We start from the raw sequence: 24,593 nt of genomic DNA on the forward strand, positions 1-24,593 counted from the left end.
CCAATTATCCAATACATAGGACCAAAAATGTTGTACATTTTTAAATGTTTACATTTTAAGGAGAGGCCGGTGGAGCACAGGTGCTTGGCGTATTGCACAAGAGAAAGGCTGTAAGTTAGAAGCTTATTATGCATTAATTAGCTAAATATAAGGGCAATACTGCATTGAATGTATTACCTGAGGCTAGGACATCAATGTGTATAGGGCTATATATCAATCTAGAACAGGATGATCTATTTTGGATGCAATTTGGATGTTGATGGAGAGGGAGAGAAAGACTGCAAGAAACTGATTTAAAGAAACGATATTCGAGTGATCGGCTGTTTTAAAAAGTCTGTAGCTGCAATTAAAAAAAAGAACAATCTTAACAATTTTTTTAAAAAAAACAAGATGACAACCGAAAGTCAGATGGAGAAACTAGACCAGCATTCAGTCTTTATATTACTGTAGCATAGGCTATGCTGCAGCAAATGTAGGCCTACCTGTCACAAGAGAAAAAGTTACCATGATAAGATAGGTCTACATGCATCGTGACCTGCGCTCCATACTGAGCCGGGCTGTCTGTCCCCACCCTGAGTGTTCTCTGAGCGTTCTCTGAGCGTTCCCTGAGCGTTCCCTGAGCGTTCTCTGAGCGTTCTCTGAGCGTTCTCTGAGCGTTCCCTGAGCGTTCCCTGAGCGTTCCCTGAGCCTTCCCTGAGCGTTCTCTGAGCGTTCTCTGAGCGTTCCCTGAGCGTTCCCTGAGCGTTCTCTGAGCCTTCCCTGAGCGTTCTCTGAGCGTTCTCTCAGGCAGAGGCCATAGAGAAGACAGATTTAGACATTGCATATAATTTTTAACAGTTCCATTTCACTCCATGCTGCTGCTCATATAAATAATTTATAATAATTGACCGTTTTTTCGCAGTGATTTATCCCGGGAAAAGGGAGTGGTTTTGGGCAGTAAATCCCAGTAACTGGGTTCCCCCCCCCCCCATTCAACTCCAGTACTATTAATATCCAGGGGTTTGGGGGGGGGGGGGGGGGGGGGGAAACAATATGGTGCACGTAGATAGACTACTTTCTGTATTTATGGGAAGATTGGTGGGGCGGGGTGGTGACTGCCGACCTCCTTGTGAACCCAATACCACGGACATTAGGAAGAAGGTTCTTTAAAAAACAACCCGTGCAATCAGTGCTCCCGCCCCCTCCTCCCCACTAATGTGCCCGCTTTCTTATTCAAGGTGAATTTAACCACAAATCTCCCCCCAACATTCCTTCCCAAACAAAGACCTCCCATTAAGACTGTGAATGACGAGCAACATCGGTTAGCCTAGCGAATGGGGGGGGGGGGGGGGGGGGGGGGGATGGGTAATGCTGTCCGCGCTCTGTCAAAACAACGCGTGACATTTTCCCTTTAAAAAGCTAAATTACCGCCTCCGGAGATTAAGATAGAGATCTAGGAACGCTAATAGACTAAAGTCAATGGGTACGCACGTTAATCCGCCTAATACGATCTCACATGATAGTGCACATCTGTTGTGTGGAAGGAGTTGTGTAGAGGTACCTTGCACGTATTAGGACTTGATAGAAGCTTTTTTGAAGGATCGGTTTCCCTCAATAGGAACAGTGACAGAATAATATATATGTAATAAAAAGACTTGAGATTAGCCTGCGATGATCGAAGATGGCTAACACACTTTACAGTTCATTCGCAGCGCTGCTCGAAAAGTGTTAACATAGGCGGCGTGTCAACAACAACAAAAAACGTCTGCGTGTGCACTTGTAAGTCATTTGATCACCCGTTCCCAACATGCATCACTCTAAAAATGTTTTATTCCTGATTACATTTCCAAAGAGAAACCGCTAACCCATGGAGTCAATACCACTGATGAGACACACAGTTCTTAAATAAACACTCCTTTTTTTATTTTAATGTCTTTATTCCATTAAATCCTCCCGGAGTCGTTGCCCCCTGACCCACGTCGCTTTGCAATTGCCTTTTGAGAGCACCAATAACACGCCCCCCCCCCCCCCCCCCCCCCCCCCCCCCCCCCCAATATCTGCATATGAACCCCCAGAGACGACCTCGATCAACTGCAGCCAAAAAAGGAGAAGACTCCATTTTGGCTCAGAAAAAAGGCAACCCACAGGCAATGTGTGAATCATAATGTCTACTTGCCCCTGTGTTGGTATTTCCCACATATTGACATGTACAGATATAAAAAGACAGACGAGATGGTATGACGGGGTCAGTGTTTATTTTTTTTGAAAAAGGGATCCTTCTGTTTATATTGATCATTTAATCCTCATCAATCTCCTTCTTTTTACCCTTTGGAGGGTTTTTAGCTTGGTTCTGACAGGATAAAGGCCCATATCTTTACGGGTTAAAATGCTGAGCTTGACCGAATGGCCCACGATTGGAGGAATCCATGATGATGGGAGGAATCCATGACGATGGGAGGAATCCATGATGATTGGAGGAATCCATGATGATTGGAGGAATCCATGATGATTGGAGGAATCCATGACGATGGGAGGAATCCATGACGATGGGAGGAATCCATGATGATGGGAGGAATCCATGATGATTGTAGGAATCCATGATGATTGTAGGAATCCATGATGATTGTAGGAATCCATGACGATTGTAGGAATCCATGATGATGGGAGGAATCCATGATGATGGGAGGAATCCATGATGATTGGAGGAATCCATGATGATGGGAGGAATCCATGATGATTGGAGGAATCCATGATGATTGGAGGAATCCATGATGATTGTAGGAATCCATGATGATTGGAAGAATCCATGATGATTGTAGGAATCCATGATGATTGGAGGAATCCATGATGATTGTAGGAATCCATGATGATGGGAGGAATCCATGATGATGGGAGGAATCCATGACGATTGGAGGAATCCACGATGATGGGAGGAATCCATGATGATGGGAGGAATCCATGATGATGGTAGGAATCCATGACGATGGGAGGAATCCATGATGATGGGAGGAATCCATGATGATGGGAGGAATCCATGACGATTGGAGGAATCCACGATGATGGGAGGAATCCATGATGATTGTAGGAATCCATGATGATTGTAGGAATCCATGATGATTGTAGGAATCCATGATGATGGGAGGAATCCATGACGATTGTAGGAATCCATGATGATTGTAGGAATCCATGATGATGGGAGGAATCCATGATGATGGGAGGAATCCATGACGATGGGAGGAATCCATGATGATGGGTGGAATCCATGATGATTGGAGGAATCCACGATGATGGGAGGAATCCATGACGATGGGAGGAATCCATGATGATGGGAGGAATCCATGACGATGGGAGGAATCCATGATGATTGGAGGAATCCATGACGATGGGAGGTATCCATGATGATGGGAGGAATCCATGACGATTGGAGGAATCCATGATGATGGGAGGAATCCATGATGATGGGAGGAATCCATGATGATTGTAGGAATCCATGATGATTGGACCTCACGCCACACATACACACGCGCAAGCCACACACACATGCACACTAATGATGCATTGTACAACATACAGAGGGCATTCACACAAACCTGGTGTGGTGGGAAAAGCACTCAATTGTCATACTTGAGTAAAAGTAAACATACCTTAACAGAAAATGACTCAAGTATTAGTGAAAATCACCCAGTAAAATACTACTTGAGTAAAAGTCTAAAAGTATTTGGTTTGAAATATACGTATGTATCAAAAGTAAATGGAATTGAAAGAAAATCATTACAAATTCCTTATATTAAGCAAAACAGACAGCACCATTTTCTTAATTACGGACGGCCAGGGGTACGCTCCAACACTCAGACATCATTTACAAACGAAGCACGTGTGTATAGTGAGTCCACTAGATCAGAGGCAGTAGGGATGACCAGGGATGTTCTCTGTTTCGTGAGCACCAGATCAGAGGCAGTAGGGATGACCAGGGATGTTCTCTGTTTAGTGAGTCCTCCAGATCAGAAACAGTAGGGATGATCAGGGATGTTCTCTGTTTAGTGAGTCCTCCAGATCAGAGGCAGTAGGGATGACCAGGGATGTTCTCTTTTTAGTGAGTCCACCAGATCAGAGGCAGTAGGGATGACCAGGGATGTTCTCTGTTTAGTGAGTCCTCCAGATCAGAGGCAGTAGGGATGACCAGGGATGTTCTCTGTTTAGTGAGTCCTCCAGATCAGAGGCAGTAGGGATGACCAGGGATGTTCTCTTTTTAGTGAGTCCACCAGATCAGAGGCAGTAGGGATGACCAGGGATGTTCTCTGTTTAGTGAGGACCAGATCAGAGGCAGTAGGGATGACCAGGGATGTTCTCTGTTTAGTGAGTCCACCAGATCAGAGGCAGTAGGGATGACCAGGGATGTTCTCTGTTTAGTGAGTCCTCCAGATCAGAGGCAGTAGGGATGACCAGGGATGTTCTCTGTTTAGTGAGTCCTCCAGATCAGAGGCAGTAGGGATGACCAGGGATGTTCTCTGTTTAGTGAGTCCACCAGATCTGAGGCAGTAGGGATGACCAGGGATGTTCTCTGTTTAGTGAGTCCTCCAGATCAGAGGCAGTAGGGATGACCAGAGATGTTATTTTGATAAGTGCGTGAATTGGACCATTTTCCTGTCCTGCTAATCATTCAAAATGAAATGAGTACTTTTGGGTGTCAGGGAAAATGTATTGAGTAAAAGGCACATAATTTTATTTAGGAATTATAGAGAAGTAAAAGTAGTCAGAGACTACTAAAGCACAGATACCCCAAAAAAACTACTCAAGTAGCACCTTAAAGTCATTTTTACATACGTACTTTACACCACTGATCAAATCTACACGCAGAAAACAAACCCGCAAACAAACAAAAGGTATACCATATTATGAAAGGATAAAGACGGGATCTTGCTGATGTAGCAGACTGCTTGCCTCTACAAACAAGGGAACATGAGAGTCAGAATGGCATATATAATGACCTAAGCAAACACAAGCAGAGAAATGAAGGACCTAGAGAAAAATCAGACCACAACATATATCCAATATATCCATTAAATATTTATACGTCCATGTTCGCTCAGGTTGGCCTGTGCGTTTTAATTCGGGGGAATGATATCTGAAGGCATGCATCTCCCTGACAGGCTCCCTGACCGGCTCCCTGACAGGCTCCCTGACCGGCTCCCTGACAGGCTCCCTGACCGGCTCCCTGACCGGCTCCCTGACAGGCTCCCTGACCGGCTCCCTGACCCGCTCCCTGACCGGCTCCCTGACAGCCTCCCTGACAGGCTCCCTGACAGGCTCCCTGACAGGCTCCCTGACCGGCTCCCTGACAGGCTCCCTGACAGGCTCCCTGACAGGCTCCCTGACCGGCTCCCTGACCGGCTCCCTGACAGGCTCCCTGACAGGCTCCCTGACCGGCTCCCTGACCCGCTCCCTGACCGGCTCCCTGACAGGCTCCCTGACAGGCTCCCTGACCGGCTCCCTGACAGGCTCCCTGACAGGCTCCCTGACAGGCTCCCTGACCAAACAGTAACGCTAAGGGACCATCAGGGATTTATAAAGTGCTGTTCATTTATTGTGTAAAAACGCGAGTCCTGAATTAATCAATATTTAATGTCACGCATCGTGGTTCTGGATAGCTGGCTGGTCGGCTAGGTCCATTTTGCCTTTCGGACCGACGACGAAAACCTCACCATACCTACTGATTCCGGAAATACACATCTACAGTTCCACACACAGAAATGGCCATGAGTCTGCAGAACATACACAGCTACATGCCAACCCCCCCCCCACCCCCCCCGAAACAAAGCAGTCATTAGCGTGGGAAGTGAAAACGAATGGGTTTAACGCCCAGAAGATGTGATGAAAAGGATGCAGAAAGGGAGACCGTGTGCCCCTCCGGAAAACTTCAGAGGCGACGCACACACGCGTGTCATTAACGTGTCATTAAAACGTGCCCCTGGGAAAGGTCAGCTGGCACCGCGGGAGGCTGATGGATGGGGGCTCGGCGGCGATGCCAAAGTCAAGTGACCTTTCCACCGCCCCGATCCAAAACTTTCTTTCCCCCCCCCCTCCCGGAGGTGGCAAGATGGGCCTCGACAGCAAATCAATCTTGAAGCTCGAGGACACGGAGGACAGTTGTAAATGAAAAGAAGAAGAGGAGGGAAGATCTAGGTACAACACCATACCACAGTTAACATTTAGGCCTTACTAATAACACACACGCTGCCTAAAATGGTGGCCTATTAAATTATGTCTCCATTAAGATTGGTTGACAGGGGAAGGGGGGGGGGGGGGGGGTGTATAATGGGAATGTTTGATAAAGTGAGTGACTAATTCATTCGGGATTTCCTGGCTGCCGCTCTCTGTTCCCACTTTGCCACTGAATCACAGGCGATTAATTATGCAAACTACACAGAGGCCCAATTCTGATCCAATTTAAATATCCAAACCTTTGCTTTGCCCCCCACGTAATGGATTTGAAGTCCCTGCACAGGAAGTGTAAAACCATGAGTTTCCCCAACCAAACCCAACTAGCCCCAGCCCCAGAAAAGCAGTATTACATGCATGTCCTACTGGAAACTTTACCAGTAAACTACCAGAATGTTGGGTGTCTTTCAAAGATTTTATGTAATCTAATCACCAAGATATCTCGTGGCCCTTTTGGGTCCTTCAGATTATCATAGGTGTCTGTAATTATCTCTGTTCTTCTTCGTGGCCTTATCACATGTAAAATATAATCAAATCATTCAAATAGAATGAGAAAGCAGTAAAACATTATCCTTAACATGAACCATTATCTTAGTGAATACCACTGGTGTTTAATATGAGGGTTTCAGTATGACATATCCTTTAAATATTTTGTATTATGTAAATATGCAAATGTTTTGCCGTCAAAACAGTGTTGAAAAAAGTCAATAGTTGGACAATTTATTTTGTTGATTCTATGCTTTTTTTTCTCATTAAATTTGGCTATTTTCACTTGAACCATATGGACACAGATATTGATGAATACTATATATTAAATGACCAAAGATATGATAGATTGCCAAAGATTTTCTGTTTTCTACCAAAATTACTGACGATTCGGGTAACTTTGATAAATTACCCAGTAGCTTTCCAACCCTACTCACACTGTGGTAAGGGAATATTCCCTATGACTCAGAGTAAACTTGTCCCTCCAACATCAAGAGGATGTACAGGAAGGAAGTCGTATGAAAATATGCTGTTAGTCAGCATTCCGATATACATATTTCTACGATGCGGAAAGCACACGTTTTTAAAACACACCTCGTCCTAACTGTGGCCCTCCAATATGTCACCCTAAATGCGGCCCTGCAGAGTTGGGGTTCACTTCCATCAAAGAATGGAACACGACCCGTTACTCTGACAACAACCTACTATTACCTTATATGGAAGCTTGACCCCACAGCACTGGCCTAACAATCGCTGTCCGTGTAGCCCCTGTCACTACTCTATTGGTTGTCATGACACTTACTGTTGTCCGCCGTTTCCCGTGCCCCTATCTCCCGCTCTCTGAGTGCGTCTGCCTCCTCCTTCCTCCTTGCCTCCTCCTTCCTGAGATCATCCAGTTGGGTCTGTAGGTCATCAGAGACCCGCTGCAGGTCGCGAAGCTGGGCCTGAGGAGACGGAAGACAAAATGGAAGACATCCTCAACTCAACGCAACACATAAGCCCCATATGGCAACCTAACGTAACATTACAGCGCATCACACATTTATTACGTTACTAAATAAAAGTTAAGACGGTATATCTCGGGCCAACTTAATGGTCAAGCATGAAAACCTTTCTGTGCATGTTTCGCTGTATGAAAAGGAAAGAGGTGGGGGGGGGGGGGGGGGGGGGGGGCAAAATGTGTTGTGTAGAAGTCATGGAAGTGATGGAGTGGGTGCAAATGTACAACTCCTTAAATTGTATCTCATTCATTTAAAGAGTGGGGCCTGAATGGATTTAATGATGAATCTCAAGTATTGAGCCTCCTATTCAGTTATTTTCTCTCTCTCTCTCTCTCTCTCCGTCTTTCTGTATTCACAGCAGCAGCTTCGCTGTAAAAGCAGAGAGGCCTACACAATGGACTATTTAAATCACCAGCGCCAGGCTGTGTTGCCGTGGCACCAAAATGACACTGAATGACAGAGAAGCATAGACTATCATCACTCTCTGTAATAGTCCAATTAATGAACAAAACGTGTGTGTGTGTGTGTGTGTGTGTGTGTGTGTATATTACTTTCAAATATCCCCTCTGAGAGTTTCTCATAATGCAATGATGAATTCTAGAGCTGTGGTTACGATAGGGATGACTAGCTTTCTGGGGTATGTTCCTTCCTTATCCACATTCAGCAGCCAGAGTGATTTATGGAGTCCATTTTGAGTTAGCGCCGAGCATACCTGCTCCAATGTATAGCACTGTCTGGGTAAACAAGTGCCTCCAGACTACATTATCAAACTTAAAGCCTAAACAACTAGCCTAAGTGCTAACATGCTAGCATGAGTAGCTACCATCAACCGACACAAGACTAAAAACCATATTATTTTGGTGGCAAACTTTGATGGGAGATTTACAAAAAAAGTTGGAATGTCCTTCATTCTCTTTTACGGTATGTACTGTCATTCAATCTAGTCCTCATTCTTTTTGTAAATCAAAACAGAAACATAATACAATATATTATTTATTCAGTACGCTGGAAAGAACTGTTGACTCAACATGAAAAAAAGATGTGCACAATTCCAATAGGATACATTATTCCAGTAATGTCTCTAAAAGCTCTGGTGTTCTAACAGTTTCCCCTCAGGATAGGTTCCCTTGGGGTCATTGTGTAAGGTTCCTAGGAGTAGCCCCTAAAGCACTCTGCCATATCAACAGAGACACATTCAGAACAGAGGATCAAGAACCGCAGTAGGGGCAGGGGGTTGTACAAGCCTGGATCTGTCAATCACCTACACACAGAAACAGAACATTGACCCGAAATATTCAACGAAACGTGCCCTGGGTATAAGAAGCCTGTCAGCTGGCAATCAGAGGAGGGTGTCTGTGTGTGCATCTGTGTTGCGACTGAGTCGGCTGACTGTTCCGTGTCATCGTAGTCGGCTGACTATTCCGTGACTATTCCGTGTCATCGTAGTCGGCTGACTATTCCGTGTCATCGTAGTCGGCTGACTATTCCGTGTCATCGTAGTCGGCTGACTACTGCGTGTCATCGTAGTCGGCTGACTATTCCGTGTCATCGTAGTCGGCTGACTATTCCGTGTCATCGTAGTCGGCTGACTATTCCGTGTCATCGTAGTCGGCTGACTATTCCGTGTCATCGTAGTCGGCTGACTATTCCGTGTCATCGTAGTCGGCTGACTATTCCGTGTCATCGTAGTCGGCTGACTATTCCGTGTCATCGTAGTCGGCTGACTACTGTGTGTCATCGTAGTCGGCTGACTATTCCGTGTCATCGTAGTCGGCTGACTATTCCGTGTCATCGTAGTCGGCTGACTACTGCGTGTCATCGTAGTCGGCTGACTATTCCGTGTCATCGTAGTCGGCTGACTATTCCGTGTCATCGTAGTCGGCTGACTATTCCGTGACTATTCCGTGTCATCGTAGTCGGCTGACTATTCCGTGACTATTCCGTGTCATCGTAGTCGGCTGACTATTCCGTGTCATCGTAGTCGGCTGACTATTCCGTGTCATCGTAGTCGGCTGACTACTGCGTGTCATCGTAGTCGGCTGACTATTCCGTGTCATCGTAGTCGGCTGACTACTGCGTGTCATCGTAGTCGGCTGACTATTCCGTGTCATCGTAGTCGGCTGACTATTCCGTGTCATCGTAGTCGGCTGACTATTCCGTGTCATCGTAGTCGGCTGACTATTCCGTGTCATCGTAGTCGGCTGACTATTCCGTGTCATCGTAGTCGGCTGACTACTGCGTGTCATCGTAGTCGGCTAAGTATGGTGGATGTGAGTGATTATGGATGGTTGTAGTAGTAGTGGTGGTGGTGGTACTAAGCATGACAGCTGTTATAACATTGTGTTAGTAGTTAGGCATGTACATACATTAGGGTAGGTGCTAGTTTAAACAGTAACCATAGCAACACGTGGCATGGTTGCAACATGTGTTCCGGTATCAACTATATGTCTAGGAGACGTGGAGGATTGGGCAGGGTAGGAACACACTGATTTCCCTGGGTGACGGTCAGACAGGGAGCCCCAGTGTATATTACCACTGCTATATCTACCTGTTTCTCCCGCCAGGTGAGGACGCCTTCCTCAATCAGCAGCTGCTTGAGTCTCAGCCTCTCACCCAGGACCCTCGTCTGGCCCTCCACCTCCGCTCGCTCCCTCTGTCCCAGATTCCTGGAAGAAAGTACTACTGTCACTACTGAGAAAAACCCACCGTCTGTCGTCTCCACGGACACCTCCCGTCCCCTTCTAACAGTGATGCCATGGGCCAATTCTGGAGGGCTCACAGTGTTCTCCCCCAGTCCAAACGGGAAAATAATTTGGTACATGAGCTAGAGGAGGATTCTGTGGAAGAGCAGATATTTGCCCGAGATACAGTAGAGGGTAGGAGGTTGTGAGGTCGAAAATTAGGTATAATATTTTAGTTTGTTTGCAGTTTTGAGGCATATGGCATAATTTAATTAAATTAAACCTATATTGGTGCTTGTGTTTGCCAAAGGTGTACCCATGTGCTAGTCGTGGCAATGAACATCAATGCAATTAGGGGTGTTTTACTAATTGAGGTTGTGGCTATGCTTTGACTTGGGAGTCATAAGAGAGTCTAGCTAAATAGTATCCTTGTGAAAAATGTACGCGCACCTCGTATATATATATATATATATATATATATATATATATATATATATATATTTAAATAATATTTTTTTCCTTTCAAGCATTTCTTAAGTGGAATTAGAGCCCTTTCGTTGTTTTGACACCAAATCTAAAAGGGTTGTTCAGACGTTTGGGAACGAACCAATTATCCCGAAGGAAAATATCCACAACGTCTCAATTTAACTGAGAGGCTGCTGTTGTTCTTATCCATTCTACTTCTAGTTGGTGAACAACAAGCACAATAAGACGGCAAAATGAGAAGCCAATGAGGTGGTGGCTATTGAACTCTTGTTATCCATGATGTATTCACATTAAGGGTTGAGTTGCTAAAGGAATCATATTATGTCAACACAGCCCTCAGTCTCTAGCACAGTGACAACACGCCCCCTGGTGCTAACATTCAGTATGAGAAAGGTCCACTGGTTATCATTGTCACGTAGGCCCAACAGGCTCTGATCCCCTACACACGTGTCTACGGAACGGTCAGGACAACAGGAACATTTATTCGGCTATTCATACCAAAAAAATAATAATATCCATTTCAAACAGGTGCTTTCAATTGGGATGTCGGATGGCATGCCAATGGGAACACATTCCAGCTCCAAATGATCACAGTACACCACAGCAAATGATTTAGAGCTAGACCTGGGCAACCAGGGGTGTCTACTCTAAGCTAGACCTGGGCAACCAGGGGTGTCTACTCTAAGCTAGACCTGGGCAACCAGGGGTGTCTACTCTGGGCTAGACCTGGGCAACCAGGGGTGTCTACTCTGGGCTAGACCTGGGCAACCAGGGGTGTCTACTCTGAGCTAGACCTGGGCAACCAGGGGTGTCTACTCTGGGCTAGACCTGGGCAACCAGAGGTGTCTACTCTGGGCTAGACCTGGGCAACCAGGGGTGTCTACTCTGGGCTAGACCTGGGCAACCAGGGGTGTCTACTCTGGGCTAGACCTGGGCAACCAGGGGTGTCTACTCTGGGCTAGACCTGGGCAACCAGGGGTGTCTACTCTAAGCGAGACCTGGGCAACCAGGGGTGTCTACTCTAAGCTAGACCTGGGCAACCAGGGGTGTCTACTCTAAGCTAGACCTGGGCAACCAGGGGTGTCTACTCTAAGCTAGACCTGGGCAACCAGGGGTGTCTACTCTGGGCTAGACCTGGGCAACCAGGGGTGTCTACTCTGGGCTAGACCTGGACAACCAGGGGTGTCTACTCTGGGCTAGACCTGGGCAACCAGGGGTGTCTACTCTGGGCTAGACCTGGGCAACCAGGGGTGTCTACTCTGGGCTAGACCTGGGCAACCAGGGGTGTCTACTCTGGGCTAGACTTGGGCAACCAGGGGTGTCTACTCTGGAATAGACCTGGGCAACCAGGGGTGTCTACTCTGGGCTAGACCTGGGCAACCAGGGGTGTCTACTCTGGGCTAGACCTGGGCAAGCAGGGGTGTCTACTCTGGAATAGACCTGGGCAACCAGGGGTGTCTACTCTGGAATAGACCTGGGCAACCAGGGGTATCTACTCTGGGCTAGACCTGGGCAACCAGGGGTGTCTACTCTGGGCTAGACCTGGGCAACGAGGGGTGTCTACTCTGGGCTAGACTTGGGCAACCAGGGGTGTCTACTCTGGAATAGACCTGGGCAACCAGGGGTGTCTACTCTGGAATAGACCTGGGCAACCAGGGGTGTCTACTCTGAGCTATCAGATAAGCGCCAAATGAAAAGAAAACAAGCAGGTGTCCACCCCTGAACTAAGGTGTATGATTTTTAGAAGTACGGACTCCCCCGTCCAACTGACCTGCATGTGTTTTGGCAAGGCGTTTGACTTCTGTACTCATCTGAAGCGTCACAGCAGTCTGGAGGGAAGAACGGTAAAAGGCATTTACACACCGGGCAAATCAATGAGGTACACAAGAACAAGAGATCTCAACAAAGACAAGAGTGCCACATTGACCTCTGAAACTTCTCTTGTGCGTTCTTATTGATCATTGAAATACAGGCATTTAAAAAATCCCAATCTGCTGATGCCTACAGCTATGTTCAGCACCTGACAAAATAACTACTACTTAGCTAGGTCGGATTTAATTCCCGGGACTTGCCAGGGAGCGACCAGAGGCCACGAGAGCGGTCACAGTTGGAAATTCCTCAATTACGCTGGTATCCCATTGGTTGAGCAGTAGCTAGAGTGCCAGAGCCCGACACGGTTAAAAGCTCTCACTGAGCCGAGAGGACAAACCACCAACTCTAAGTGGCTCCATGCAAGGCGGGAGGATGAGAAGGTAAAATGCTACCGGAGTCAGACACTAAACCCCTCCCTCCCTTAGTTCCTTCTTTTTCTCCATCGCCTGCCGCTGCCGCGTGCCATCACAAACAGCCAGGAAAGCCTGTGACGGGGAGGGGGGGAAGCGATAACGAGAAACGTTCCATTTCTTTGAAAGCTTGCAGCGCTCAGAGACAAGAGGGAAGGGGGGACAAAAAAATGATCTAATTAAAGGATTTACAGCAGCAGGCTTCACACGCCAGGAGGAGGAGGAGGAGAGAGAGGTAGAGGAGGAGAGAGAGGAGAGAGAGAGAGAGGAGGAGAGGTAGAGGAGGAGAGAGGAGAGAGAGGAGGAGAGGTAGAGGAGAGAGAGGAGGAGAGGTAGAGGAGGAGAGAGAGGAGGAGAGATAGAGGAGAGAGAGGAGGAGAGGTAGAGGAGGAGAGAGAAGGTGAGGTAGAGGAGGTGAGAGAAGGAGAGAGAGGAGGAGAGGTAGAGGATGAGAGAGGAGAGAGAGGAGGAGAGAGAGGAGAGGAGAGGAGGAGAGGTAGAGGAGGAGAGAGAGGAGAGGTAGAGGAGAGAGAGAGAGAGGAGAGGAGAGAGAGGAGGAGAGGTAGAGGAGAGAGAGGAGGAGAGAGGAGAGAGGAGAGGGGAGAGAGAGGAGAGGAGGTAGAGGAGGGGAGAGAGGAGAGAGAGGAGAGAGAGGAGAGAGGAGAGAGAGGAGAGGTAGAGGAGGAGAGAGACGAGAGAGGAGGAGAGAGAGGAGAGGTAGAGGAGGAGAGAGACGAGAGAGGAGGAGAGAGAGGAGAGAGAGGAGAGGTAGAGGAGGAGGGGGGGCTTGAGGATGAAGACAGAATGCTGTTCAAGGGAAAGAGGGGTGGGTTTTGAGGTTGAAAACAGAATGCTGTTCAAGGAGACGAGGTAGAGGAGGGGGAGAGGGGGGGGAATTGAGGATGAAGACAGAATGCTGTTCAAGGTGAAGAGCGGGCGAGGGGGAGAAGGGAGAGGAGGAGAAGGGGGGGGGGGGGGGGGGGTCTTGTTTACTGTTTTGCCTCTTTATCTCAGTTTGTTTCCTCAACTAAAGGGAATGGCAGCGAGTAGAACAACTTCCAAGATGTCAATCTTTGACAGCATTCAAAATGTGTTCTAAAAGAGAAGAGCCAACCAGTGGGACATCACTGAGACAGTGTTCTTCCTACTGGAGTGGAGCCCACTGTAGTCACGGCTGACGTTTGTAGTCTAGTTTAAACAACAGTGTGGCCCGTTCAGTAGCAGTCCTTGGCATCAATGTGAAGGATCACAAGATGATTGTAAATAACTAAGCCTTGGTCTTTGAACTACCTAATCAACATTTACACAAGAGCATGACTGGCTTAATAAAGTAAAGGCAGTAAAGCTGTAACAAATGGATTCAACATGTATATAGGATAATCTGGTTAATACAGTAGAGTACAGTACATTACAGTACATTACAGTAGAGTACAGTACAGTACATTACAGTACATTACAGTAGAGTACAGTACATTACAGTAGAGCACATTACAGTAGAGTACAGCACATTACAGTAGAGTACAGTACATTACAGTACATTACAGTAGAGTACAGTATATTACAGTACATTACATTACAGTAGAGTACAGTAGAGTACAGTACATTACAGTAGAGTACAGTACATTACAGTACATTACAGTAGAGTACAGTATATTACAGTACATTACATTACAGTAGAGTACAGTACATTACAGTACATTACAGTACAGTACAGTACAGTACATTACAGTAGAGTACAGTACATTACAGTACATTACTGTAGAGTACAGTACATTACATTACAGTACAGTACAGTACATTACAGTAGAGTACAGTACATTACAGTACATTACATTACAGTAGAGTACAGTACATTACAGTAGAGTACAGTACATTACAGTAGAGTACAGTACATTACATTACAGTACATTACAGTAGAGTACAGTACATTACAGTACATTACATTACAGTAGAGTACAGTACATTACAGTAGAGTACAGTACATTACAGTACATTACAGTAGAGTACAGTACATTACAGTACAGTACATTACAGTATAGTACAGTACATTACATTACAGTACATTTCAGTAGAGTACAGTACATTACAGTAGAGTACAGTACATTACATGACAGTACATTACAGTAGAGTACAGTACATTACAGTAGAGTAAAGTACATTACATTACAGTACATTGCTGTAGAGTACAGTACATTACAGTAGAGTACAGTAGATTACATTAGAGTACAGTACAGTACAGTAGAGTACAGTACATTACAGTAGAGTACAGTACATTACAGTACAGTACAGTACATTACAGAACAGTACATTACAGTAGAGTACAGTACATTACAGTACATTACAGTAGAGTACAGTACATTACATTGCAGTACATTACAGTAGAGTACAGTACATTACATTACAGTACATTACATTACAGTACATTACAGTAGAGTACAGTACATTACAGTAGAGTACATTACAGTAGATTACTCTACAGTACAGTACAGTACAGTACAGTACATCACATAACAGTAGAGTACAGTACATTACAGTAGAGTAGAGTACAGCACATTACAGTAGAGTACAGAACATTACAGTACATTACAGTAGAGTACAGTACATTACAGTAGACTGCTGTGCAGTACATTACAGTAGAGTACAATGCATTACAGTGCAGTACATTACAGTACATTACAGTGCAGTACATTACAGTAGAGTGCAGTACATTACAGTGGAGTACATTACAGTTAAGTACAGTATAGTGCAGTATATTATAGTACATTACATTACAGTGCAGTACACTACAGTTTGCTAGCCATGCACAACAGGGAAAACTTTACCGCAGATGCCATCATTGACACGTGAAGATGGTATGTAGTGAGAGCGGTAGCCGAGGTTGGTGCAGTAGAATCGGCCGGTAGGACAGGCCGCAGTGCCTAAAAGAGGGCAAAGTTCAAAGGTAAGTCTGTGATGACTGCATGTCATTACTACGGTAATCATTGGAAGCATATTTTCAATGGAATAATAATTCATGTCGAACCAGCTCATCTGATTTTAATACTTCATATGAAGCTTGCAAGAAAAGGCATTTCCCTATCCTTGTGCACGTGACATTAAAAGTTAAAACTTGAATGGGGTTGTGAAGGAAAATGCATGCACTTCCACAGTCACCCTTCGGGTGGCAGTGTTCAGCAAATAATCACATGGATGTTTCATTTCTGGGACCAGACCAGATTTGGAGGGGCAGATGGTTAGATGAGTCGTACTGAATGTGTTCATTGAAAACAAACAAACTTCCAAAGCCCCACTTTTCAATCACATAATAATAAGGCGATACAGATGTAATTGAATGTTTAAATGTTTTTTAAAAAAAAAGGAAATATAAATCTGAAGAAGTGAAAAGTTGTACTAATTTTTTTAAATGATGTCCTATAGTTCCAATAAAATAATTATGGTGGAATTATGCCTCTTTTAGCCTCCCTAAAGAACATCCTGATTAGGTCGCTAGGTGTAGAACTGGGGTTGCTATAATGACTTTTACTTTTTAATCTTAAAAAAATAATAATAATAAAATGTTTCGCTCGATCGCCTCACTTTTTCAAAAGTGAAATTTGTTAAATATTTAATAAAAAAATATGTCTGGCCTAAAGATTCACTCTATTCCTCATCACCCACTATAACAACATATTGTGCCAGTAGATTCATTTAGTACAGAGGTGTCAAACATACGGACTGGGTCCAATCTGGCCAGCGGACGGACCGAGTTGAAAAATAAAAGGGGGGGGGGGGGGGGGGGGGGGAATGGGACGGAAACAAACGGAATATTCCTTAAAATGTAAAAAAAAAAAATGATACAAACAATGCAGTTTTTTGACTGTGTCAGGCTCGATAATAATCCCTAAAATACAGTGCCTTCAGAAAGTATTCACACCCCTGGACTTTTCCCACATTTTGTTGTGTTACAGCCTGAATTTAAAATGGATTAAAGTGATATGTTTGGTCGCTGGCCTAAACACAGTACCCCCATAATGTCAATGTGGAATTACATTTTCTGAGAAAAAAAAAATATATATATATATATATATATAAAAAAATTAAAAGCTGAGATGTCTTGAGTCAATAAGTATTCAACCCCTTTTGTTATGGCAAGCCTGAATAAGTTCAGGAGTAAAAATGTGCTTAACAAGTCACATAATAAGTTGCATGGACTCTGTGTGCAAAAATAGTGTTTAACATGATTGTTGAATGACTACCTCATCTCTGTACCCCCCACACATACAATTATCTGTAAGGTCCCTCAGTCCAGCAGCGAATTTCAAACACAGATTCAACCACAAAGGCCAGTGAGGTTTTCCAATGGCCTCACAAAGAAGGGCACCTATTGGTAGATGGGTAAAAATCAAAAAAAGCATACATTGAATATCCCCTTGATTATGTTGAAATTATTAATTACACTGTGGATGGTGTATCAATACAGCCAGTCACTACAAAGATACAGGCGTCCTTCTTAACTCAGTTGCAGGAGAGGAAGGAAACCACTCAGAGATTTCAACATGAGGCCAATGGTGACTTTCAAACAGTTTAATGGCTGTGATAGGAGAAAACTGAGGATGGGTCAACAATATTGTAGTTACTCCACAATACTAACCTAATTGACCGAGTGAAAATAAGGAATCCTGTACAGAATATAAATATTCCAAAGCAGGCACTAAAGTAATACTGAAACAAATGTGGCAAAGCAATTCATTTTTTGTCCTGAATACAAAGTGTTATGTTTGGGGCAAATCCAATTCAACACAGTGATAAGTACCACTCTCCATATGTTCAAGCATAGTGGTGGCTGCATCATGTTATGGGTATGCTTGTAGTCATTAAGGACTGGGGAGTTTTCCAGGATAAAATATCAACGTAATGGAGCTAAGCACAGGTAAAATTCTTATGGAAAACCTGGTTCAGTGTGCATTCCAACAGAGACTGGGAGATGAATTCACCTTTCAGCAGGACAACAATCTAAAAACCCATGGCCAAATCTACACTGGACTTGCTTACCAAGAAGACAGTGAATGTCCTTGAGTGGCAGAGTTACAGTTTTGACTTAAATCAGCTTGAAAATCTATGGCAAGACCTGAAAAAGGTTTGTCTATCAATGATCGAATGCAGTCCCCCGGGGCAACAAAAAAAAAAATGAGTTTGACACCCCTGATTTTATTTCCGCTTGCAACCTAGTTCCTTGAGTTCAAAGAAACTCACGAGAACTTGAAATCTCAGCAAGTGTGAATATATTATATTATAATATTTATACATTAATATAAACTAAATCAAAACCAGGGATCGCCAAGAATCAGTAGAGCTGTTATCTAGTCAGTGTAAGAGCACTGCTTGTCTCCCTACACTCGTTGTACTCCCTGCTCATGTATACCTGATGTATAGACACACTTAGACCCTCCTCTATCACTACACCAGCCAGGTAAATCATGGTTTTACCACCCACTTACCACGGGTAACTTACCACCTCTAAACAAGGACTTCAATTACATTATAAAGTCAACCCATTGAAATATCTGAAAGTCATTGATTGTACCAAACTTAAAGACAAGATGAAATTTGATTAGATTTTATAACCGGCCAGCAATCAATCACCCTTACATGTCCTAGAATACAGCGATTTGGCTACATGCCTACAGAATGTCTTGAAGATGGTCTATGTGACGGAGTCATTCTACCAGTTCACTGCAGTTTTTTTTTGCTTCATCTGTATACTGTACCTGTGATCTGAAAGGTGACTTCAGGTGTACAAAAGTTATTCGACTCATCATCGTGACAATGTGAAGTATAGCCTATGTCATGCACAATAACACCTGTTTACAGCTGTATCCCCTCTTTGTTGGAGTTGATCAAAGTTGCCCTTTAACTGTTGGTCCAGGATCAGAAAAAAATCATTATCCTCCTAATGGTTAAAGTAATTCATTGTAGGACTGATCTAGGATCAGTTTAGCATTTTATTGTCGTAATGGACTAAGATTACATAGAAAGAAGGGGGACCTGATCCTAGAACAGCACTGCTACTCGGAGACCCTTTATGAATAAAGGCCCCCGGGATCTTCTGTTTGTGATTAGGGGAAACCTGTACCACGAGCCTCTTTTACCTGGTTCATCTGATCCATCCATGCAGTCGCAGTAGTCGTCATTCACCTGGTCAAAAGGGATCATTTTAGACCCATCGATACACAGGAAGGACTTTCTTTCTCTATAAAACCTCTTATCTGTTAAAAGGGAGAGAGCAAAGGGGGGGGAAAAAATCGTCATGTGCGTGTGTGATGTGTTGACATTATTGACTCACAAACTTGGGTTTGTCTAGTGGTTAACACCTGCTTACAGACCACCCATGTCTCCTCAATGGGGGGGGGGGAATCAAAATGGATACCCCTTCTGCCACTTTATGTTCATCAGACCTCCCTCTCTCATTCCACACTGTCTTAATTAATCATCATTTGTTTACAGTCTCATACGGTATTGACCTTCCAGCTCGTGTTGGGGTCGGCGGTAGGTTAAAGAGATGGACCACATGACGAGGGGGTTGCCGGTTCAAATATCTCCGGGCTGTCACAATATCCATGCAAATAAAATAAAATAAAGATGTATTCTACTCTATTCTAAAAGCATTCAAAACATTACTGCATGTTATAGTTCGCCTATAGCCAGAGTGAATGTGTGATTCAATGACAGGTGCATTTCGCTACACCCGCAATAACATCTGCTAAATATGTGTATGTGACCCATAAAATATGATTTGATTTGTTGACAGTCACAACACTTGGGAAAAAGCAAAGGATAATTCAAATGTTGTAATATTGTCAAACTAATTAGATAGCTATCGTTAGCTAGATCAACAAGTTCTGTAGGCCTAGTTTGGTAAAAAAAACATGCAAGTATTGTAAAGAGATGTGCTAAGAGGCTGCTTTGTTTACTAGCTAATCCAGGCTATGTGGCTAATCTTGCAACAGTATAATATTTGTTTACTTCGGGAAAGACTTACACGATAAAGAAATTCCTCTGATTTTCCGCGAGTCTACACAAATGGACCAAAGAACCACAGCAACGATAATATGACAATGTCCGAGGGAACAGTTTGTGAACATTACTCTCTTAGAGAGGGCTGCAAAGCAGTTAAGATGCTCTTTACACTCAAAAACTAGCAAACTGGTTTAACATTTCCCAGTGAACTATCAGCGCTTCCTGAAACATGGTCATGTGACGTGACATGTGCATGGATTTTACCGTCTACGTTTCAAAATAAAAGCCCCACTGTAAAATGTGAATATTTTAAAACTTGCATTAATGTATTTAATACAGACAAAATATGTTTGTAATCAAGCAATATAAACAAAATATGTTTGCAATCAAGCAATATAAACTTAGAAAGTCTACATTGACTGATAGGCTATCTAATTAATTGACTGTTTAATTTACAAATTATTAATCAAAGTTTACCTTTATTTTACTAGGCAAGTCAGTGAAGAACAAACACTTATTTTCAATGACGGCCTAGGAACAGTGGGTCAACTGCCTGTTCAGGGGCAAAACGTCAGCTCGGGGATTTGAACTTGCAACCTTTTCAGTTACTAGTCCAACGCTCTAACCACTTGGCTACACTGCCACCTCAATAGAACTTATCCATTGACTGGTGATCTGCTTTGTGGAGACTGGCGGATAGCTATTTGTGTCTCTGACTGTCTCACAAAAAAAAAAAACATATGACAAACAACATATGACAATTAATTTTAAGCTTTTAAAACTAAATTATAAAAAAATAAGATGATGTTAGTCACAGAACAAAGAGGAGTTATATAACTATTACATTCCATCCAGTACACCAGAGGTAAATACTCAAAATATTCCACAATATATCTATCTATCTATATCTATATCTATCTATCAATCTATTATTTCCTTATATGAACTGTAATTCAGTAATATCTTTGAAAATTATGTGTGTTGAAAATATATTTTTGTTCTGTATACATAGAGCCATGGCTACATGGAACTCTATTCCACATCAAGTAATTCACGCAAGCAGTCAAATCAGATTGACGAAAAAACAGTGAGGACTGTGAAGAGTCACACACACACAGGTAGAAACACACATACAAACACATAGCATTCACACTGTACACACACCTACACCTGGATCGTGGGTTGTATTAGAGTAATGGCCTGAGGGCACACACTTAATGCTTTGTGAAATCTGTTGTAAAATGTATATTACTGCCTTAATTTTTGCTGGACCCCAGGAAGAGTAGCTGCTGCCTTGGCAGGAACTAATGGGGATCCATAATAAACCCCAGGAAGAGTAGCTGCCTCCTTGGCAGGAACTAATGGATTTTTTTTTTAAAGAGTGAATTATTGATATGAATATATGTTATTGTGTTGTTATGTTATGTTATAATTTGCCTTTGAAGGTAGTATAATGACAATTACACTTGCTCCAAGCTGCAGGTTCCGGAACTCGATATGGGGAGCATCAGGTTCCGGAACTCGATATGGAGAGCAGGTTCTGTGTCCAACTTTGATTCGTTTCAGAATTCATTCGTTTTTTTTATGCATAGGATAGGTTCAAATGTTGGGATATTTTAATTATGCTTGATTTTGCAAAATATAACTGGAATATACAACCGTGAAAGAACTTCATATAATTCGAAGCCTCAGCAGGACTGCTGATATTTCTCATGGTTATACAACAAAGTATACAACAAAGCTTTCATTTGATGTGTTTTATTTAAGACACAAACTTTACAAAATGTACAGTTTCAAAAAATATATTGGAATTGTAAAGACACTGAAAATGTTTTAAGACATATGTGATAACATTATTTGCATAATCACCTCCGCAAAAGTACTTTCAATCAGACAAGACAACCTGTAAAAGAAGTTACACAGCAGTTTGATAAATAGTCCAACTGTTTTGTTTTTTGGGGGGGGCATTTTATCTACGTGTGTTTTGTTGCTTGAACCAAAATTATTTCTCATGATTTATACGAGAGTATATGCCGGTGTTACATAGGGAGTCTTTACTTTGGAGATAGGAGAGGTCTCGCATCATGCCCGGGAAAGAATAGTCCAACGGCGGGCGGAATGGAAAAACTGGCATCAGTCCGGACGTCACATACGGTGACATGAAATTAGGTATGCCACCACCTGCGGTTGAGTAGGCCAGACGCAAAGGATTAATACCAAAGCGAGGACTCAGCCCGTACATACTTTCGCCTCCGGCAGCTGTTGGCGTGGTTTGCAATGGGGAAAAAGCAGACTTGGTACCCAGAGCCCCCAACGCTACCCCTGGAAGTCCAAAATTAGGCCTTGGTTCATTTGAGTGAACAGACAGAGATAGACCGACGCTATCCGAGTTGCATTTATTCTCTTTGGAGCTAAGAACTAGTTCAATAGCTTTCACGATGTCCCCTTTGCAAGTTTTCACCACCGATTCCAAAGTATCCCGCTTGTGATGGGGGAATATCTTGGTCATGACCTCGGTGGGGTCCCGGTCCTTTGACGCGCAACCGGGCTCGGTAATCTCCAGCGAAGGGTAGTCCTTGGGCCGCTCGGACTCGCTGCCCGACTCGAGGTCCGAGGATGACAGAGACCGTGGGCTCTCTGTGTGGTCTGACAGGTGGTCAAAAGCAGCCGTCTGACTGCCACTCTCCTTGTCGAAGACCGTCTGTTTTTTCTCTTGATTAGGAGAGGTATCGTTCTTTCCCAATGGAGAGGACAGTGGTGCGGTGTGAGGTGCATAGAACGTTCGGCCCATGAATCCGTTGTTTAGGTTGTACTTGGTCAGTTTGTCATCTGAAATTATAAATAATAACGGAATTAGATTAGATATATGTGATAGGACGTTATGTCTAATTTTTCAAACTGTTTGCATTTCCTATAGGTTTCTGATTTCAACGCTGCGTAAAACGTCTCACTGGTCAGATATCATTTCACAAATAATTGGTTAATCTAAGTCGATTTGCACGTATGAAATACCCGGTTTAAGACTATCATTTCAAGCATATTTTTTTAACAGTTTGAACAATAATTGCAGGTGGGACTTTTCCATTGTAAAAGACCTATCTATCTCAATTTAGTCTAAGTCAAATAAAGCACCAAACGGCCATACTAACCAAATGAATCAAATTGACCAAACATTGTTTTCAAATCGACTCTCAATACCAACAGATAACGATGGACTAACTCACCGTCTTTTTGGTCGTCAGTTCCAAAAACATCATAACTAGATATTCTTGGCACGGTGTTTACAGATCGCTGTACTCCAGATGCCATGGTCAGTCCGGTCTCCCCCGCCCCGGAGCCGGTGTACATGAACTGGAGCTCCCGGGCCTCGCTCTCCTCCTGCGCCTGTTGTCTCCTGAGTGCCACCTGTGCAGCCATCACCCGCTGCCTCTCCGCTATCAGGGTACACTTTGCGCACACGCAGTCTCTCCAACGACAGAAGCGCTTGTGGCCTTTCAGAGCGGACACCACGCCGTGGTTCCTGCACCGTGCGCACTTCGGGGTTCGGGGGTAGCCCCTCTCCATCGACGGTTTACAGGCAGCAGCTCGGAGAAAGAGAGGCGGAGGGCGCAGAAGGGAAGCGGGCATCTGTAAACCCCCGACGGAGAGAGGAGAGGAGCTGTGCCCAGCCAAGCCGTGCGGTCTAATGCTGCCTTCCATTCCGCGTGGAGACGTAAACCAGGTCTCCAGAAAGTCCAGTGTAGTTTAGAAGTCAGTCAATGTTTGTGTACTGTCTTCTTCCAACTGACTCTGCCACTCTAAACTCTTGCGCTTAAAAGTTGTTCACCTCCAGGTGGTTTGTCTTGAAATAATGCACCTCGGTCACACCCCTTTCCCTTCCGTGCCCTCATGAATATGCGCCAAGGGTGAAGAGTGGTCTAATGGGTTTGACTAAGCTCATTCATTGGAGCTATTGTCAAGAACAATGTCATGGTCTATCACCTTAAATGATATAAAAATCTACTCGAACTTTTTTTAGATCAAAGACATTATAGCCTACTTTTTTAATCGGCAAGTTCCTTTATTGACTGTATATCTGTTATCAGGATATTGTATTAGATAAATAATGATTATAACAAAAAATTGCTTCTAGGTTTCGGTATATTTAATACACTATATGAGTATATATTATACATTTTAATTGAAAACATAATGTGGTGGAGCATTGTGAACACAAAGTCAGGTCATTCAGTGTAGTTGTGGTATGTATTGATTTATGGGAAAATTCAGTAATACTGTATTTTCAAAAAGACAAATAATCCTCCAGACTACTTTTTCTTGTATTTTACAATTATTTACCTTGCTGGAAAATAATTGAGGAGGAAAATTGTCTAAACACAAAAGTTATGCTTCAAACTTGACCAATACATAGTCCTTATGGACGTGTTCAGACTGTATAGTTACTATTGTATAATATATCAGAT

At 43.8% G+C, this 24,593-nt stretch overlaps 2 protein-coding genes across 2 annotated transcripts in view; both read right to left on the reverse strand.

Moving 5' to 3' along the window:
* The window catches only part of LOC110500776 (glucosidase 2 subunit beta), a 319,402-nt gene extending 299,036 nt beyond the window's left edge, over positions 1-20,366 (reverse strand). The window contains exons 1-6 of the mRNA XM_036958295.1: positions 20,153-20,366; positions 19,263-19,379; positions 15,957-16,052; positions 12,624-12,681; positions 10,234-10,351; positions 7,487-7,628 (exon numbers count right to left, since the gene is read on the reverse strand). Of these exons, the coding sequence (XP_036814190.1) occupies positions 7,487-7,628; positions 10,234-10,351; positions 12,624-12,681; positions 15,957-16,052; positions 19,263-19,379; positions 20,153-20,255 (634 nt within the window). The 5' untranslated portion in view covers positions 20,256-20,366. The remainder of the gene's footprint in view (positions 1-7,486; positions 7,629-10,233; positions 10,352-12,623; positions 12,682-15,956; positions 16,053-19,262; positions 19,380-20,152) is intronic.
* A 1,506-nt stretch (positions 20,367-21,872) lies between these two features.
* On the reverse strand, positions 21,873-23,829 carry LOC110500775 (doublesex- and mab-3-related transcription factor A1). Its single transcript, XM_021578306.2, has 2 exons — positions 23,355-23,829; positions 21,873-22,959 (listed from the first exon to the last, which is right to left on the reverse strand). The coding sequence occupies exons 1-2, from the start codon at positions 23,827-23,829 to the stop codon at positions 22,133-22,135; spliced, it is 1,302 nt and encodes a 433-aa protein (XP_021433981.1). The 3' UTR covers positions 21,873-22,132.
* Between the last annotated feature and the right edge of the window lie 764 nt (positions 23,830-24,593).

The sequence above is a fragment of the Oncorhynchus mykiss genome, chromosome 21 (genome assembly GCF_013265735.2).
Source record: "Oncorhynchus mykiss isolate Arlee chromosome 21, USDA_OmykA_1.1, whole genome shotgun sequence".
In the NCBI taxonomy this organism is placed as follows: Eukaryota; Metazoa; Chordata; class Actinopteri; order Salmoniformes; family Salmonidae; genus Oncorhynchus; species Oncorhynchus mykiss.

Excerpts from the sequence above, each read along its gene's own strand:
- LOC110500775 (XM_021578306.2), bottom strand. The coding sequence starts at position 23,829 with ATGGAAGGCAGCATTAGACCGCACGGCTTGGCTGGGCACAGCTCCTCT. Across the intron at positions 22,960-23,354 it reads AACTGACGACCAAAAAGACG|ATGACAAACTGACCAAGTAC; the intron begins GTGAGTTAGTCC and ends TTATAATTTCAG.